Below are 19322 nucleotides of genomic sequence, written 5' to 3' on the forward strand. Positions count from 1 at the left end.
GGGTGTCTGCCCCAGAGCAGGGGCTCCAGAGAGGCCTATGGGCCCGGCCCGGCTCCCTCCTGGGCAGAGCCCAGTTCACGAGGCGAGGGTTCAACAAAGCTGCACAGGAAGCTCTCCCAGCACCAGTGAGGAAGAGCTGATGTAAACCAAGTGTCGAGATGCTGAGAGCAAGGGCCATGGCTGCAGAGTGCCCACAGGAACCAAGCCCAGAAAGTCCCATGGTCAAGGGGACATGAAGAGATCATTCCCTGAAAGGAAGGCACGCAGCTTAGGCCACCAGAGCTGAGGATAGCTCCCTGTGTTCCCTCCACTTCAGCCACATGCAACGCGGGGTTCTCAAGGTGCTCGTCAACAATAGCTCGGCCGGTGGGGCTCTGCTGGGCCCAGGCCAGCCCCAGCGAGGGGCTATGACCGAGCCAGCTTGCTCAGGGCAGGCCTACTGAGCGCTGCTGCCCACCCGTCCTCGTCCTCACCTCTGCAGGGCCCTGATCCCCGGGGGGAGGACCGGTCGGGGGAAGGAAGGGAGCATCATTCCTCTGCTGCTTCTCCCCTTCCCAGCTGCATCTGTGTCTCTTCGAGAGAGACTTTGGTTTGTTCCCTGGAGAGGGCCCAAAAACTCCCAAATTAGCAAACCTGGCAAGCCCACAGCTCAGAAAATAGTTCATCCTGATTCCATGTTTTTCAGGCTCACAGAAGCCTTTATTAATGAAGTCACAACACCAATATTTACCGTCTGCGGGGAGAGGCACAACATGAGGGCATGGATGGGAGTGCGGCGGGGACTCCCGCCCCACCCCTTGCGGGCCTGGCCTAGGAAGATTGGCAGGTTTCTTTGGGTCTTTTCCAGCCCTTTATCTGGATGACAGGGGTGCTCTGCTGTGATCTTCCCGCACTCCCTCCCCCACCAAGTGAGGGAGAGGAACAATTTACCCATTCCTCTGCCCCGGGATGGTGCCAAAAAGATGCCTCCTCTTCTTACCTTCACCCCACCTGTGCACACCTGCTCCCCAGAGGCTATCCAACCTGCCCGGCAGCGAGAGTCCACTGTGAGGTTCAACTTGGACTTTCCTGGTTGATGTCTGGGGAGGGCGTTGGGATGGGACACAGCCCGTTGGTTTCTAGCATTGACTGGACCCAGGAGAGACACTGACAGTCCCAGCAGCAGGACCTTCTGTGCTTGGATCCCTGCATGTGCCCCAGGCAACAAGGCTTGGCCTTTGACATCTTTCCAATGACTTCAACATTGATCAATCCCCCCGCCCCCAGGACATTCTAGGCGCCAAGAATAGGATAAGTAAAGGCACAGCACAGGCCAAACACGTGGCTCACTGGGGGACAGGGATGACGTGGGTGAGACTGAAGCAGAGGGCACCAGCAGCAAAGGAGGAGAGGCCAAGGGTGGGAAAGAAGGGAGCGGAGTGGGGGCCTGAGGAAGGGGGTGGCGTGGTCCTATCTGAGCTTGAGGAAGAGAACCCTAGCCGCAGCACGCAGGTCCTCCTTTGAAGTGGGCTTCATCCTTGACATCTGCACAAACCTCATTATGCCTCCCACCCCTGCCCTCCCCTCGCAAACCCCCAGGGTTCCATGTACACTGTTTCCCAAGGTAGAAGAAACCTTGGCTGTTTGCGAAGGTGGGCAGTCCTGGAAGAGAGCAAGTGGGGCCGTGAGTCAGCTGTGAACACGTTGGGTTTGAGGTGCTGGGGGGCGTGGAGGGCAGCAGGCAGCCGGCTCATAGGTCTGCAGCTCAGCAGAGGTTGGCTGGAGGCGCTGGCTGGGAGGCAAAGGGAAGTCCTGGAGGTGGATGCAAAGGCCCAGGCGGAGGGCACAGTGCGGGAGGCGGGAGGAGCACGGACTGACCCCGAGGTGGACAGAGGCGACGGGACAGGGATGAGACTGGGGAGGACTCAGAGAGGCAGGAAGAGGCGTCAGAGGTACCCGAGTGAAGGCAGGGAGGGGCGGGGGAGCCCGGGAGGGAATGGCCAGAAGGTGCGGAGCAGTGAAGCCAGACAGGAGGTGTGGAGTCTGGCCACAAGGGTGGCAGTAACTGTGGTTGGTGGCGGTCATGAGCATCAGCCCAGTGGGGAGGCAGAGGAGGGACAGCAAGGGGTTGGGTAGCACATGGGAGCTGAAGAGGTAGAGGCAGCTCTGGACATCGTAAGGGAAAGGGTGTTAGGAATACGGGTTTTGTTTCTTAGGATGAAGGAAAACATGATGTGTGACAAGCAGGAAAGACAAGTGGACAAACTGGAGGCGGATGAACTAAAGAGATTAGCGGGCCCTGCCTTGAGCTCTTTGCCAGGCTGGGAGGCCCTGAGCCCTCGGGAACCAGTTGCGAGCTCGGCCTCAAGCCGGGGTCCGAAGCTTTCATCTGAAGCTTTCACCTGCTGGGAGGGTGAGGGGGGCCTCTCCGGGGACAGGTGAGCATCCTGGTGGGGCCAGGACCTGCGGCAGGGACCGTCAGCCTCTGTGAATGGTGCGCCCTCCACCCAGCCCCCAACACTCCCCGTTTCCTCTGTTTTTCCCTCAACTGGAGAAGCCACCAGAGCTCTACGCGTGGGCAAGTACGGACGCTCTCTCCTCCCCGACCCACCTGGGCCTGATTCCCACTGCTCATTAAGTTTGGAGAGACTTGAGCATAGCCTCCCTCAAGACACAGGGTGGTCCTTCCCTACATCGAGCCTCAGGTTCTCTTGCTGTGGAGCTGAAGCTAGAGACCAGGGTCAACCACCAAGAAAGGAGAAGAGTGAATGGACTGAGGCTCCAAGGCCCCACCCCAGGCTCCCAGGCCCTGAGCAAGCTTTGCTCTGCCTGTCCCGCCAATGGCCCTCAGAGCCAGAATCCACCACGCCAGGCTCGCAGGCTCTGGGGCTGGAGCTGGATGCCTGTGTCATTAAGAGAGAGACTTTTATTATTCCCATAGGGAAGGGAGACACAAGGGGATCACTAGGAACTACAGCGGGTGCCTGGAAAATAAATTAAAACAGAAACGCATCAAAACAAAAAGGAGATAAGAGAAATGGAGAGTGGCTGGGAGGCTGCGGTGGTCTGCAACCCGCTCAGGCAGGCAGGCTCTCTGAGGAGAAGGTCGAGCAGTCCCGGGCCTCAGCCAGCCCATTTCTTGTCCCTCTGTCGGTGGTGGCCCCAGGCTCCAAGCCCTCTGGGGCCGTGACCTGAGGCCTCCACGCAGCCTGGCCAAGGAGTGGCCAGAGTCGTGCTGGGCCCGCCGAGGGGCCTGGCCAGCAGCGAGCAGCGCTCCGCCCTCGTGGGTCTGTGACCGCCCACCCTAGTCATTGGAGGTGACGTCGATGTCCTCCCCGTTGGCCTGCTTCGTGGCGATGCGCCACCGGTTGATGTGGTGGGAGCCCTTCTTCTTCTGCTCCGACTCGGGCCCCTCTTCCTCCAGCTTCTGCCGCTTGTACTTTGTCCTCCGGTTCTGGAACCACACCTTCACCTGGGCCAGGGAGGGAGGGGCACAGGTGAGAAACACCCAGGAGGCCCCCAGAGCGGCCACCAGGGCCTCAGCACTCAGGCTGAGCTGGGAGCCGGAGGGGGAAACCGAGGCCAGGGGTGCCTCCTTTGGCCAGTGCCACCTCATGCGTCTGGAGGTCTGCCCTTCCAGATGCAAATGAAGGGGGCCAGGGAGAGGGCACAGGGGGCCAGAGAGCGGCCGTTTTCCTGTCCCCTCAACAGAGGGAAGGGAGGGGGTCATGGAACTGCCAAGCATCCTGGTTCCTGCAACCACAGGAACAGAGAGACCTGGGTCTCTACCAGTTTTTAGAGAAGAGATGAATAATTACTCCTTCTCAGGGTTGATGTGAACAGGAAATGAGGGAATATACAAGAAGCCATCACACGGGTTCTGATGGCCTGGAGTGAGCCCCACCCCCCGGGGCAACGCTGTGCTCTCTGTGGCACAAAGAGGCAGAGTGGACACGGCTGCATAACCAGGAGGTGGTGTCCACACCAAGAGCAGCTCCCAGGACAGCCAGAGCGCTCCTAGGGTCACGGACCCTGCTGCTCGAGGCTCGAACTTCTCATGCTGTCTAGGTTAGTCTGTTCCACCAGAGGACCCCATCTTAGCAACCTCAGGTGGAATTCCAGAGGGTCTCTGGGGAAGGTGGTGCCGAAGGGCAGGGTTATGAGGCATGGATGGTTTCCTGAAATGACAGCACATTTAAAAAGCAGGTAGGTTTAGCCAACGGCAGTTGGAGTGATCCACGGTGCCCATGCAGGTGGTGAGCGGTAAGTCATGTGTGTGGAATGATGATGAGCACCTCGGTTTGGCAGCAGCAGTGAGTGCTGAGGGGAGATCCTTGATTCCCGGGCAGGCCTAAAGGCAATCCTCAGAAACACTACCCACTTCTGCCCCTGCTCCCTGAGAATGGGTGAAAAGCACAGGCCGTAGGCATAAAGCCAGGCAGTGACAGCCAAAGCAGGCCTGGCATCCAGGCCCAGGGAGTAGCTTCGTGCCCAGGATGCCCCACTCTCACATTTCCCAGACACTCCCCTCTGTCCCCTCCATGGAGCCGACCCAACCCAGGGCTCCTCCAACAGCCCACCCCTCCCCAGGGTTTCCATGGTACCATCTGCCTTGCCCTTTAATTTTCGAGCACGAGGATAGGTGTGAGGGCAGCCAGTGGTCAATGACACACAGAGCAGCCAGCCAGGGACAGGAAGAGATGAGGTACCTGGCCTTGGTGGACGGTGAGGGAAGGCCTTCTTCCCTCATTTCCAGAGCTGGCTTCAAACCCATTGCCTGCACGTCCCAGCTCAGATAGATGGGGAGGATGGCAGATGCTCCAGGCGCAGGGCTTCTGGATTCCATGCCCACCTTTCCTTGGGCACAGGGCTAGCTGGGCCCTGGGTGGTTCTCGGCACAACCATTTGGCAGCCAGCCTGGCCCCTGCCCCCCGCCCTGGAGCCCACTGTGACTGTGCCAGCCCGTAGGCGGGTGAGCTCGCCCAGCCTCCTGTGCAAGGCTTGTGTGTGACTCAGGCCTGGGGCGGTGTTCCTGAGAGCCCGAGGGGCTGGCTGAGGGCTAAGCGTGGCCAGCCTGGTGATGCGTGATCTGGGGCAGCACCAGGGACACAGGGCCCCTTTCTGCACCTTCTCCTTCCCACACACACTCCCCAGTCTCCTTTCAGAAGGAGACTCGCCTCTAGTGGGATGGACCTAGGCTGCTACTCTTGCCCAGCCTCACTGGTCCAAAGAAGGAAAGCTTCTTGGGCACAGGGCACAGGGTATGTTTTCACACCAGGGCTGGCTTCCTGGTACATACAAATGAAAAGCAATTCTGAATACTTTCTCCATGAAAACTACTAGGGTCAAGGAGGCAGCTCTCTAGAAACAGGGACGAAAACTCTCTCCCCAGGCAGCCTGGCTATCTTCCGGAGAACAGCCTTGGGCTGAGTGTCCAGATGCTGTTTACAAAGACTGTAATAACAAGGGGATGCTTATGACTTAGTAATATCAGTGAAAACGACAGGATGCACAGTTTGGGCACAGTGTGATCACACCATGGAAAAACAAAGCCTATGCATGGGGAAAAAAGACTAGAAGGAAATGTACCCAAAGTACGGGTGACTTGTCTTTCTTCTTTCCACTTTTCTGACTTTTCTTTAATGCATTACTGATAACAATTATCAGTAATTTTTTTATTTGGAAAAAGTAAAGGAACTGGGCTCTGAATGTAGTAAGAGATAAGAGTGACACCCCAGCCAGGCAATGCTGGGGTCACTCCAGAACCCCTTCCCTAAAGGACAGAGGACCTAGAAAGGAACCAGGTCACATAGCGTGGGCACCAGCGCAGTGGGAGCGGCCTTAGGAGGCCTGCTTATTCTTCACTGCCTCCCCTCAACACCGGCACGCTACTCACCTTTCAAGTCCAGGGCACACTTGGGATGCTGGCTGGAGGAACCCCTCACCCATCTCTGAGCCCTCTGGGTTTGGGGAGAGAGAGGTTCCTTGTGGCCACCCAAGTCCCCACCTCACTCAATGTCTCTCAGTTTTTCTGATAAGCGAGATCCTTCCAAGAGTCTCCACTTTTGTCTGAGTTACACCACCTGGAATACTCTTGCTTAGTCTTCGAAACCCTGCTCCCTTGTTCCTAGACTGGATGTGCCCCATCACCTGTCTGTAACTCCTTAGTGCTTTTATCTGCCTCAGTAACAATGACCCCAGCAACGTGTTAATTTATTTGCTCAAACCTCTGTCTCCTCATCAGATGGTATGGGAACGGGGAGAACGAAAGTGGTGTGTTAGCTGGCTTTGGAGGCCCAGTGGGCATGTTCCAGGTATGTTCAGCCAGCGGGGCAGAGGTGAAGTGACCTAGCGCTATGCTCTAGGAAAGAGGCGCTTGGGCCAACCTGGAAAACAGGAGAAAATTAATGGTAGAGGGATTGAGGTCTAATTGGAAAGGGGGTTTTGAAAGTGCTAACTGCTGCAGAGATGGGATCCTTTTTTGGCTTAGTTCAGTGGACACTTCTACAAGAGGGTCAGTTCTTAATTCTTCATGCTGTGGATTGGATTAACCACTTCTGGGACGGGAGGTGGAGAGGAAGATCCATTGTTGAGGGGACAAGGGTCAGCTTGAGTCAGGTAGGATAAAGAAGGTAAAACTGCTGCGGATGAATGAATGAATGAATGAAGGCATTAAGGCATTAGCAGATTGATCACTGTACGCATTAATGAATGAAGACGTGCATGAGTGAATGGACAAATGAACTTACAAACAAGCAAACTACAACTCGAGCCAGTGTTTCAGACTTTACCTTTGAATGAACCAGGTTTGGATCCCTTCTTTTCCACCACTCCACATCTTAGCCCATCCCAAATGGGAAAGTCCATGGCTCCTGGCCCCTGCATACTTTCAGGTGAATACCTGTCCTCTCATCAAGGAGTTCAAAAACCTCTATCAAGGGGCATTTGAGTCTTGTAACTCTGATACAAGAAGTTCCTCCTTACGTCCTACTGTTGTCTCTTCTGTTTTAATTTAAGTCTGTGTCCTCCTATTCTGTCATCCTCAGACACAGAGAAAGTCCTCATACTAGAAAGAAGCTTAGCGACATCAGTCAAGCCACTCCTCAGCCGGCTCACCTCCCTGCCCTCTCCACTGGGATCCACTTCCTAACATTTGATCACGTGAACTGCTCCCGCTCTCAGTGTCAAGCCCAATGCCATGCTAAGCTCAACCCTCACCCCACCAAACTGAGGTCACCTCTGACTCCCCATCAACTAGAGTCCTAACTCTTCCTGAGCTTTCTTGGTTCCTCCTCTCTCAGCCCGCCCTGGATGCTTGCCCTCACTCTCAGGGAGACATCACAAGATTTGTCTGCTCGCTCAGGACCACACCCTCAGAGAACCATTCCAGTCTCCCGTATCTCCTGCCTCCCACTGGCCTCCTGGAGTTTCAGAGGTGCAGAAGTTCTTGGAGAAGAGCCAAGACTTAGAGAAGGGATGAGTCCATCTCAGAACACACAGTGAGCTAGCAACCTTTCCCTAAAATTCAAGTCCCTAGGGTATCTCCCTCTCAGCCATCTCCCAAAAGGCAGATATTCCAGGCAGGAACTCTTCTTACCATGCCCCTGGGGGGAAAAACCCATAGGCAGGTGACCACACATTCCTGCCTCCTAAGACCCCACCACCCATGCTCTCGGGACCCAAGAAGGTAGCCAGACTTGACAGCTCCTGCTCCGTCTTAATCTCAAAGCCTCCCCTTTCTTCCCACCAACCTACACATCCCTCCAAGCCTTGCGTGTCTGCGGCCTCCCAGGAGACTTCCACCAATGCAGCTCTCCCCTGACTCCCTCAGTCCACAGCTGTGGCTTCAGTGGGACTCCAGTCACCCACCCCTCACATGCCCTGGCACTGCATGAGGAATCTCCAAGGCCAAGACACCACATTTCTGCATGCTTTTCCCTCACAGTTTAGCTCAGCTAAACTGAGCCAGGGAAGGTCAAGAAACACCTCCTGAACTGTTCAGAGCTGGAGGAGCAGCTGGAAACACTAGCCAACCAATCAGCTGAAGCAACCAAATGCTTTCTCTCACTCCCCCCAAAACGAATGTGCCCCTCCCCACACAGGCACAGAAGCTCACAGAGGCACTCCGTGCCGTGTACATATGATAGCACCTGACCTTTGGGCATTGATCACACTAAGCCCACATGTGCTCCACATTATGGGCATACATATGTTACATACACCCATTACACACACACACACACACACACACACACACACACACTCTCTCTCTCTCTCTCGGCTCTGATCTGACCCAGGCCCGAGTCTGCCCCACCAGCCACCAGGACTGAAGCTTAGATGGGCTTCACTCCAGTGAGACTCCTGGGCTGCACAACAGTGAGAAGCAAATAATTAGAGCCGGAAGGAAGACCTAGCCCTTGCCCAGGGCCCCTCCCTCCACCTCCTGGATTAACCCACGGCCATCCCAGCACAAATACCCCACACGCAACCAAACTATAGCCCTACCCCAACAAAGCATCTCAGGTTGCCCACCCCCAATATCCTATGCTAGAGCTTTGGGCATACAGACACCCCTGAAATCTGAACTAAGACCCCCACACCAATCTGCTTAACCCTCCCAAAAGTTTTATCCATGAACTGGTAAATAAAATTCGACCATCTAGATCAACAATCAGCTAGGAAAGTGTAAGGGAATGATAGAAGGAGAGGGACAGAAAGGGAGCAGTGACAGCAGAGAGTGAGGGAAATGACTGATAAAGTTAACATATGGATAAAGTATACAATCAAGAGAAACTTGCCCGTTCATTCAATACATATTTATGGAGCATCTACTTTTTGCTGGTCACTGAGCTGGGCCCTGGAGCACAGCAAGAAATAGGAAGGCTTGGCCTCTGCTTCCCAGAGCTGAGATGCTCAGGCCTATTTATTTATTTATGCTCAGGCTATTGCTTATCAGGATCACCCAGAGAGCTGTTTTAAAAACGTTCCTGGGTCCCATCCTGGAACTCCTAAGAGAATCTCCTGAGCAGGGTCCAGGAATCTGCATTTTAAGATTTCTTTGAGAGATGGATGCAACCCGTGTACAGACTGACATTTTGACATGGAAGTTTATTAAACAATAGCAAAGTCCTATAAATATTATGATATGCGGGAGATATGCTGTGAGTTCTGAGAACCTGGAGGAGGGGTTATACAGAAATACAGAGAAGTAGAATATAGATGAGCCAGAAGCTCAGGGCTGAAAAGAACCCTGGAGTTCATTTCATTCAATCTTTCAGATCAGCAACTGAGGCCCAGAAAAAAAAGACAAAGTGAGAGCTGATGAGATGGTAACCATTACAGACATATGCATACACTGTCAGCTGCTAAAGATCTATAGAGATGGAAGTTTGAGATGGATGGTAGATATACAGAAGGTAAAACAGAGTAGATGATAAAGAGATAATCAACAGTTGGGTAAATAGGAATTATTGTTAAGAAGAAAATAGAATTAATAAAAAATAGGAAATATAAATTAACCAGCTTTGCAGAGGCAGTTTAATGAAAGCAGACAGAAGTACACGGCTAGATATAAAATAGCTCTCTGTGAGAGATGAATATAGATATTGACAGTAGAAGTAGATGGCAGGGGGTTGATGGGAGTGACTGATGCTTGACAAATAGCTGATAGCTAGAAATGACAGGTCAGCCTGCCTGGCAAATACAGAGAGATAAATAGATAATTAGTTAGTTATATAGCCTAGGTCTTAATGATAGTTAAGAGAGGGACAGAAAGACAGCTCTGCTGATGAAAAAGACTGAACTAAGAGTCAGGAGTTCCAGGTTTGGATCTTATTATAACACTAATTTGACACATTACTTTCAACAAAAGGAAGGGAAGCACTGGGGATGAGAATTAATCTTATTTGAGTTCATATTAGGTGCCTTTAATCCTTAAACAACCTATTTTATGGATGATGAAAACAGAACTCAGAGAGGTTGAGTAACTGGCCCAAGGTCACACAGTCAGTTAGCAAGGAGGCAGATACTGAAATCCCATCTGCCTGCATGGGGTGCTCTGCCTAGTTCACCTCTCCATCTCAAAGGCCTCACCTGGAAAGACAGGACCCTACAAGGAGGTTTCTCAGGCTTAAATCTCCCACAGTTCTATTATTTTGTTTGTTTGTTTCATATGCTTAACCAGCTCATTTATAGATGCAACAAGATTAGCCATGCGTTTTGATCGTTAGTGAAGCTGGATACATTTTATTTTCTATCTGGTTTTGTTTTAAATATATGTTTAAGCACCTTATAATAAAAATGAAAGAAAATCATTGGGTTTACTAACTGGCATTGTTAGGAGTAAATATTGACAGGCAGATAGGTTCAGTTGAAAGAAAGTCAATTAAAAATGCTCTGGCTGAGCTAAAAAATTGAAAGTTTAAAAACAATGACATTATTTCAACAAGTGTTAATCTGTGGGTGGTGGGCTTATAAACGGTTTTGTTTTCTTACACTTCTGCAATTAAAATTTAATAACTAATACTTTAAAAATGAAGTTAACTATAAATACCATTCTTAAATTGACACCTTGTCTTAAACAACAATTTTAAAACACTGTTTGCCAAGAGGGCAAAGGGGGTATTATTTTATTAACTTCTTTTTTAAAAAACATATCTTTCTTTAAAACGTTTTTAAAATTAAGTCCGTTGTTTTGTAAGCTTTATCTCTGCAGTTAGAACAGCCCAGCTAGCAAATCTGAAAAAGCCCGAGTCCTGCCGCGGAGATGGGAGCAATGCATTGATGAAATAGGGCATCAGATAGATAGGACAATAGATACCAAAATGCGACGTGAGCGGCAAAGAGTGAGGTCGGGGCTGCAGGATGCTGGGGACGAAGTTTGGGTTTGGACTCCCCCACGACGCCTTCCATCTATCCTCACTGCTACCCGGGAGACCCCAGGCTGCACACACACCCCACCCCCACCTCCAGCCGGACGCCTTCTCACTGTCCAGGACTAGGGTGGAGGATGGTGGTGTAAGAGGGGCGAGGCGAGCAGAAAGGGGAGCGGAAGATGAAATGCCGGCGGGCGAGAGCTGCTGGGCCGCGCCAGCCGACCTCTCTCTTTGCAAATCTGGGCTCTGTCAGGGACAGAAGGGAGTTAAGGTCTCCCGAAGCCCATTCAGATACTGAAATCCGCCTCCAGGGCAGCAGCCAGCCACCCCCGCACGTTGGACTCCGGGCGGACTAAGAGCTTAGCGGCGCTTCCAGACAGCATTTATTTATGGCAAAGTCTTTACTTACAATAAACCCAAATCTGCCTCCCTATAATTCCCTTCTAGTTCTTTAAATTTTTTTTTCTAATTATCAATTACAAAAATACTACGTGGTGATTGTAATTTCACCCAGTTCAAACCCCTTCAACTCCATTGCAGTTTATTCCCTCCCCAACTCAACAGCCCTTCAAGTGATTGGAAACAGGTCCTGAGTACCAGAATCTGCTCTCCCACCGTTCCCAGGCCCCGCCAACGCCCGCGCACACACGCCACAGTTTCAGAGCCCTGCCAGCCGGGCTGGGCAGAGATCAGTGCCCCCCTTGGACCCCCAGCAGGGCTGCGCGCTCCCGCCTAATCCCTCTGCTTCTGATGTTTATAGCCTGAGGACACGTGGGCTTTCTCTCCACAGCACACCCGCTGGGGGACAGCGAGGCCTCCGCCCGCTTTGCCCCTGCACAGCAGCGAAGCCAGTGCGAGACAGGCCTGGGCACCCCACACACCCCTGAGCGCCCCCGGAACAGTGGCGGGAGAAGGGCTGCAGTAGCCGCAGGGCCGAGACGGCGCCAGAGGGCCCGGGTGGGCGCGGAGTGACCGCGGCTTGGGCGCTCCGCGCTCGGCCGGCTCCCGAGGGCGCCAGCCGCCTCCTGGCAACTGGCACCTCCTATGGGCTATGGGAGTGGGGTCGGGATAAGGTTTGATCCCAACCTCCCGGTGGGTCCTTAGTGCTTAATAAAAGTCCTGTGGCCTCTTCGAGGCTGCATACAGTCGGAGGGAAGACAGGCGTGACGGGGGCGCCGCAGGGGTAGCGGGAGAAGCTGGGGAAGGCTCGGGTGAGGCCGGCCGCTCCGGCCCCCCCTCCACCTGGCCCCCGGGCGCAGCGCGGATCATTACCTGCGTCTCGGAGAGGCTGAGGCTGCCGGCCAGCTGCTTCCGCTCGGCGCCCACCACGTAGTGGTTCTTCTCGAAGGCACGCTCCAGTCGCAGAAGCTGCGAGGGCGAGAAGGCCGTGCGGATCCGCTTGGGCTTGCGCGCGAAGGGGCCGTGCAGAAGCAGCCCGTCCTGGGGCACGTCGCTCGCTGCGGCCGCGCCGCCGACGGCAACACACGCAGATACAGACAGAGAGAAGGGCGCCGTGAGCCGCAGCCCGGCCAACGGGCCGCCCGCGGAAGCCGGCCAAGCTACCCCTGGCACCGCGCTCTCGCACACGCCCCGGAGCGCTCCGATGCCCTCTCCAACCCTTGACACACGCACTTCTCCTCTTTCCCTTTTGCCGCCCCTTCCGTAAGTCCGCTCCCCTTCCCAACACCTCCCGGCTGAGGGGGCCTCGCGGAATCGCAGCGCTGCGGATCACTGTTAGGCCAGGAGGTGGGCCCAGGCCTGGTGAGGCCCAAATCCACAGTGCCTGGAGCAACCTAAGAGGCCAAGGAGTGGGAAGCTCTTTTTGTCGGCTTGCCCCGTCATGTCTCCCTCAAAGTGGACCAAGAGCAGAGACGGGGCTGGGTGTCAGGAAAGTGATAAGGGGAAGAGCCAGGTTGTGAGGCATCCCCCTACCAAATACAGATTCAAGAGGGTATTCAAGAGGGTATCCCAGGAACTCTCCCTTCACACTGCTTAAACCGGCCTTGCAACTAAATGCTCAGGCTACTAGCCCATAGAAAATTCCTTCCAACAAGCCAAGGCTCTGCCTTGCAAGTGGTAAAAATAGGCTATGGGCTAAGTCAGCATCCAGGCAGCACCTGGAGGTCTAAAGTTAGGTTTCTTCTTCCCGGCTTTCCCACCTCTCTCCCCTCAGGCCTTCAGGTAAAATCCTCTTCCCACAGGAGACTTACTGCTCTCTGGTGGAAAAAGGCCTTGCTTCATCCCTGAATAATCCCCTGCCGAAGAAACACGTGTATAAATATCTAGATGTCATTTTTCTCTCTAATATATATAGATATAGATATACTGGTTTCTGCATGGGCGTGTGTAAATACATGCTCCAGCCTCCCTACTGTCTTCTTCTCCCATCTACCATACAGGATTTTCAAAGAGTGCAACTGTCCCTTGGCAAATGTTGGCCATCATGGGGACTCAGCTCGTACATGCGGGAGGGGCGGCTGACATTGGGCTGGATGGGGCTGAGGTGGTGGGGTCAGGAACGACAAAAGTGAAACTAGCTTCCACCCACAGCCCCAGTCTCAGTGAACCCCCCACTAGGTCTTCACACCACCTCTGGCTTGGTTGCACATGCCAACAAGACTGGAAACAGGCCCTGACATCATCCACGGAGCCTCATGCAGTGGCACATAACAGTACCCTGACCCACCAACAATGCAGAGCACTAGATGAAATGTTTTGACAGTTAGTTGTTGAGATTGACTGATCCGATTAATTTCTTCAGAAACGGCCACTGGTTTGACTCAATTTGATTTGTTGTTTCATTTTTTAAGACAATTGTTTGGATAATTCAGTTGAGATCTCCCATCTCTGGAAATATCTCTGTAAGTGAAGCAAGGGCACATAATTGAGATGCTATGGCTAAAACTCTCCAGGTAACTGTTCATATCCCTCTGCTGGTGGAAACTGCCTGACATGACTTTCTCCACGTCCATGGGCTTTGGACACCTACACAGGCAAACTTTATTGCTGGGGTTTTCTGTGGAACAGCATTGCCTAGGAATGAGGGGCTAGTGCTTGGGGGGAGACAGAGTTGCCTGAGAGGCAGAAGCCACTAACTTCCAGTCATTATCCATTTCAAGTGGCTGGATCTGTGCTTCTATAAAAGTGAGTGGGATCACATCATAGGAAGATGGAGGGAGGACACCCTGCCCATTGGGCCCTTCAAGGTGGGGGCAGATCCAGGGCTCTCAGGCCTGACAGAAGGAAGAGAAGTTTGGCTTGCAGTGGTGGAGGGGACAGATGATCAGGGGAGGTGGTCTGGCAGAGGGGGGTAAGAGGGAGAGAAAGGAGAAGAATGATCCAGGTGGGAATAAGAAGGATTAAAGCCTCAAGTGAGGGCCAGTGTGATAGGCCGGAGATAGGTGAGAGAGGTGGGTGGGAAGCAAACACTTCTTGCTGATGTTAAAATAAATTGCCTCAAAAAAACAACAGCATTCTGAGCTCAAGTCAAGTACCAACAGTGGTTTCCTCTGGACAAATGAGCTGAAGAGGGAGAGAAAGCCCACCCCTGTGATCACAGGGTTTGGCCACAGCAGCCTGACTGGCCCAGATTGGTCAGAAGTGAAGTGGCAGCGTGGAGAGACCGGGGAGTTGTGAGTGAATGGGATGCAGAAGTGTGAAGAGTAGTGTGGGGCTGAGAAAGCAGGACTGCAGCCTGCCTCAGTGTGTGTGATTTGATGGCTATTTTGTAATTTTGTGGTGTGTGTCGGTCACTTGTGTGGTAGAGTTCTCTATGTTTGTCTTTATAAACCCAAAGTGGAGGACGGAAGCAACAAGCTCCTCCTGACATACACGTCTCTTTGCTTCAAGTCAGGCTATTTTAGGGGAAAGGTAGGTTGCTTGAGGTCTCCCTCAACTGGAGAGAGAATAGCCCCAGTTCATTGTAATGCCCTGAAGGGACAGATAGCATGTATCCTGTAGTCTGTGTTCCATGTGCAGAAACACAGGGGTCCTTCTGACCCAACCAAGAAGCAGAGGCCAGAAATAAGTATTCAAGATGTTGATTAGTGATGACAGATTTGATTTCAAAAGAATCAGGGCTCTTTCCTGTAAGGAACAGTATGTTTAGTACAAAACTGAGAAACTCACCAATAGCTGCTATGTTTTTGTAAGAACTAGGGTGGTGCCTATGAGCCTGGGCCACTCTCACTCTGACCTATGGAGAGGGGGCCTCACACGTCCCTACCAAGGCTTCAGTTTCCCTTAATTGGATCACAAGGGCAGAACAAGCTTGGGACTGGGTTGCGGTGTGGCCTCTTTAGATGCAGTAATTCTGGGCTCTGAGAGCAGGCTGTCAGTTTCAGACAAGGACAGGTGGAAAAGTGGAAAGGGGCTGGCTTAGCCTTCCCTGGAGCTAGTAACTGTACCCCACCCGCCCCGTTTTCCTCCAGCCTTCTCTGCGGGCCCCTTTAAGGCACTGGCTGGGACCTAGCAACGGAGGTTCCCAGGAGTGAGGCGGCAAGAGGTGGGAGCTAGGGGTTCGAAGGCCCGGGGCTCGAGCTGCAGTCCGTCGTGGAGAGGCCGAGGCAGACTGGGGGCTCTGGGCCGGATGGCGGGGCGGAGGGGCCTGGGGCTACGAGACGGAGAGGCCCGCCCGGCAACGGAGATAACCTCTTTCCCCCTCCTCCTGCCGGAACAAAGGCGCCCTTTGAAGCACCGGCCCATTACCACCACCAGTCCCAGAGGGCCTGGTCTCCCACGGCCCCCTCCCGACGCTGCTCCTCGGCCTGGAAAGTTCCTGCTGTCCGGGGGAAATAGCACCGAAGTGCGGCTAACTCGTCGTCTCCGCCAGCTCCTCCCCTTCAGGCCTCGAAAGCCGCCCCCGTCTTCGGCGTCCCGCCGCCTGGTCCCGACCATCCCGCGCTGGCTTTTCCTCTCCCACCGCCTCGCTCAGCGAAGAAGCCGCTTCCCTGCGCGCCGGGACCGCGCTGCTGGAGAGCGCTGCGCACAGAGCGCAGACGTGTTCTTTTTCGTTCGTGTAGGGTTTCGCTTCTTGCATTAAAACGGGGCTGAAATGAGCATCGCAGAGACCCGGTTCTCTAGAAAACGCGGCGCCGGAGGGCCTGAAAATGGCTCGGCTCGTAGCCCCGAGGGCCCGCGGGATCGCAGGACTCGAGGGCGCCCGGGCCGCAGGGGTCTGCCCCGACGATGACCGGCCCTGAAGCCAAAACTTCTTAAGATTCGAAAAGTCCTTCAGTGCCCAACGGATTCCGTGTTCAACAATGCGACCACATTTGGCTCCATCTCCGCGTCCAGACACAGTTCTTGGGAGAAAAATGCAACCGTTTTTGCAACTCGACAACGTGCCCGCCGGGACTGACGGCTCAGGGAGCGGCGGCAAATTCCGAGAGGGTTTTGCGGAGGATTTATTCGGCCTCGCCTGACTGGGGATGCTCAGAGCTGGAGCTGGATCTCTCGCAAGGCGCCCCCGACGCTTGGCGCCCCCGGCCCTCGCACCCTAAGCCCGCGCGGGCGAGGCCAGAGGCGGGAAAGGTAGCGCGGAGGGCGTGGAGCGCCGGGTCCAAAGCCGAGGGCGTCGCCGGGAGGCCATCTCCGAGTGAGCAGAGACCACAGGGCTCAGGACCAGCTCTGCCCTCTTCTCCGAGCCCCTGTCTCTCTACTAGCCTCTTAACCGCTGGTCCCTCCGTCGCCCCGGGCCCGAAGGTTCACAAACAGCCGCGACTCTCAAATTGGCCCGCGGTCGCGAGGTTTAGAGACCCAGGCCGGGGACCCAGTCCATAGAGGACCGAGGTGGTTTGCTCAATTTTAAATAATATTTCATTTTACCAGTAAACATATATTTTAATTGACAGGTTTCTTTCCCATAGCGGCTGACACCATAGGCTTCCCCCTCCCCCCCCCCAGTGATTTGGGCAAATCTTTGAAATCCCCAGGGCAGACAAAACTGCCCACAAAGATTCTTGCTCAAATAATTACATTATCTTATTTTGTGGGATCTGTTGGGTCAGTATCCTTTGGCCAGATGGGACTGAGAAAATTGTCTGACAAATCGGGGCCCGGGAAAGCGGCTTTCCGTGAAACAGTTAAGCAGCTATAGCGAAAGCTTCAAGAGATCATTTTTCTTCTGTTATCTAGATAATTGTACCCAATATCCAGTTTATTTTGACTGTGTACACCCAGTTTACCCTCGGATTGGCTCCAGGAGCCAAAGCTCTATCCACATCCTTTTCATTTGTTTTGCTAAAATCAGGGTTACCTAGCTCTGAGTCATGGAACCTCATAAGACTGAGGTCCGGTCTACACTAACAAAATAAAACCGGAAACTAAACCAATTACTGCACAAATTAAGGACACTCCAAAAAAAAAAAAAAAAAGAAGAAGAAGAAGAAGAAGAAAGAAAAGAAAAACTCCAACAAATTCAAAGAAGAAAACGAACTCCAACTAATGGAACTCTTTCTTTTGGAAAAGTCAGATCACTGAAACCTGTGTGTGTGTGTGAGAGAGAGAGAGAGAGACAGAGAGAGAGAGAGAGAGAGACCGAGACCAGTGGGGGATCTTTAGCAAACCCACTGCCCAGTGCAGACTAGGGGGCTCGGACTGCCTAGGACCTGAAAAGCCCTCTGCCCCCGCCCCCTGCCTTGGAGGACTGCTGTTGGTCCCCCAGCAGCCGGTGGGTTCCCGGAGTCGGCGAGTGGCGGAGGAAGCCAGTTTGCTATTGCAAACCTTCCCACCCTAGGTCCGAGAAGCACGTGTGACTTGGAGAAGTCGGGTCGAGGTTGCTGACAAACATCCCAAGACAGCAGAGCACTCAACACTGAACATTAACTCTCCAGTTTGCCCTCCCCTCTGCCCCTTCTTCCCACAGACCCGGGGCACGCAGGTGGACTTTCCCCTGCCTCCAAGCGCCGGCGAAGGCGGATCCCTGGGAGTTGGTGGTGGAAGTGCGAGCGAAGTATGGTCCCAGGTCCATCTGGGTCGGAGGCAGGGCGGCGGGCGCTGCGCTCTCTGGGATGGGACTGGCTCAGCCAGGAGAGATTAAGGCAGGCCGCAGAGAGGACCAGGAGAGGCTCCAAGGATGAGCCCGGGCTTGGCGTCCGGACCGGCATCGTTCCTGGGAAAGCCTAGAGGTCCCAACCTGGTTCTCTAGGTGGGAACCCAACGCAGCAGAAGCGCGGATGGATCTGGCGTGGCTCGTCCCTGCTTAAGAATCGGCCTTTGCGGACCCGCAGCCTCATCAGCAACAACTTCTGAACGGCCCCGCACGCCCCCGAGCCTCCCCGCGCCACCTCAGCACGGGCGCCGGCCGGCCGCCGAGGCGGGCACAACGTGGGCACTCACCCTGAAAGCGGTGACCGAAGAAGCGGTTTCGCAGCACCCAGGGATAGAAGTGCAGAGGGTCCCGGTGCTGGGCGCCGAAGAAGGAGTGCGGGGGCTGCAGCGGGGAGGCGCCCAGCTGGTGCGCCGGGTGCACGGTCAGCGCAGGGTGGTTCATGGCCTCGGGGAACACGAGCTCGGGCCCGCCGTAGAGCGAGCGGCCGGCGCCCGCGGCGGCGGGGAAGCCGCTCACGAAGGCCGCTTCGGCCGCGCCGGGGTGAGGGTAATTGAGCGCCGTGGGCCGGAGCGGCTCCTCCGAGGCGGCCGCCGCCAGGGGATGGGAGCCTGCACCCCCGCCGCCAGTGCCCCCGCCGGTGCCGCCGTCCTTGGCCACCAAAGACTCGATGGTAAAGCCGCGCTTGGCTGTGGGCTGGAACATGGTCGCGGCCGCCAGAGCCGAGCGAGGCAGCCGGGCGCTGGGGAGCGCTCCGCGTCCTGGCGCCGCCGCCGTGCGGGGTGTGCACCCAGCCAGGCACATGCACACACACCAGCACCCCTCACCTCCCCCGCCCGCCCGCCCGCGCTCAGCCCCTGCCCACGAGCCAGGCGCGGAGCGGCGAGGGGTGTGCGAGCCAGTGAACGGAGAGTCGGGCCACGGCGCGCAGCTAGGCTCGCCGGCCTCTGCGGCCGAGCGGGCAGCTCCCGGCGCCGGCACTGGCGCGGGCTCCGTGCGATGCTGCGAGCAGCCTCTACGGCCTGGGGGCTGAGCCCGGCCCCCTCCCTCCCGAGTCCAGCCAGGACCGACCCCCGCCCCCGGTCCTCCCAGCACTGTCCAGCCCGGGCTCGGCCACCGCGATGAGAGGCGAGAGTTAGCGGGCACCTGCCCCGAGCCCGCCCATTGGCCGCGGCTCACCTGCCCCAAGGTGGGGGGCGGGGCGGGGCGGGGCGAGGGACAGCGGGTGGGGACGGAGCCAGCAGTCGGAGGCAAAAACCGGACTGGAGCTTGTGCGGGGCGATCTAGGCCTCCTCCCCATCTCGCGTCTTCTCGCATCTCCGCCCTTTAGCAGAGTCTGGCTGCCGCCGCAACCGTCTCAACCCACGCGGGAGCCGAAGGTGGCGTAGAAGGGGCCTGGGGCTTGGGAGAAACTCCAACCC

At 55.1% G+C, this 19322-nt stretch overlaps 1 protein-coding gene across 2 annotated transcripts; it reads right to left on the reverse strand.

Annotated features, from left to right (window-relative positions):
- Positions 1-735: 735 nt before the first annotated feature.
- Positions 736-18951, reverse strand: EMX1 (empty spiracles homeobox 1). Of its 2 annotated transcripts, XM_036874053.1 has the most exons (4): positions 18192-18951; positions 13064-13108; positions 12126-12310; positions 736-3451 (listed from the first exon to the last, which is right to left on the reverse strand). In XM_036874053.1, the coding sequence occupies exons 1-4, from the start codon at positions 18703-18705 to the stop codon at positions 3284-3286; spliced, it is 912 nt and encodes a 303-aa protein (XP_036729948.1). In that variant the 5' UTR covers positions 18706-18951; the 3' UTR covers positions 736-3283. The 2 variants fall into 2 exon arrangements, with proteins under 2 accessions (XP_036729948.1, XP_036729949.1); XM_036874054.1 differs by lacking the exon at positions 13064-13108.
- Between the last annotated feature and the right edge of the window lie 371 nt (positions 18952-19322).

Source organism: Balaenoptera musculus, chromosome 13 (genome assembly GCF_009873245.2).
Source record: "Balaenoptera musculus isolate JJ_BM4_2016_0621 chromosome 13, mBalMus1.pri.v3, whole genome shotgun sequence".
NCBI lineage: Eukaryota > Metazoa > Chordata > Mammalia > Artiodactyla > Balaenopteridae > Balaenoptera > Balaenoptera musculus.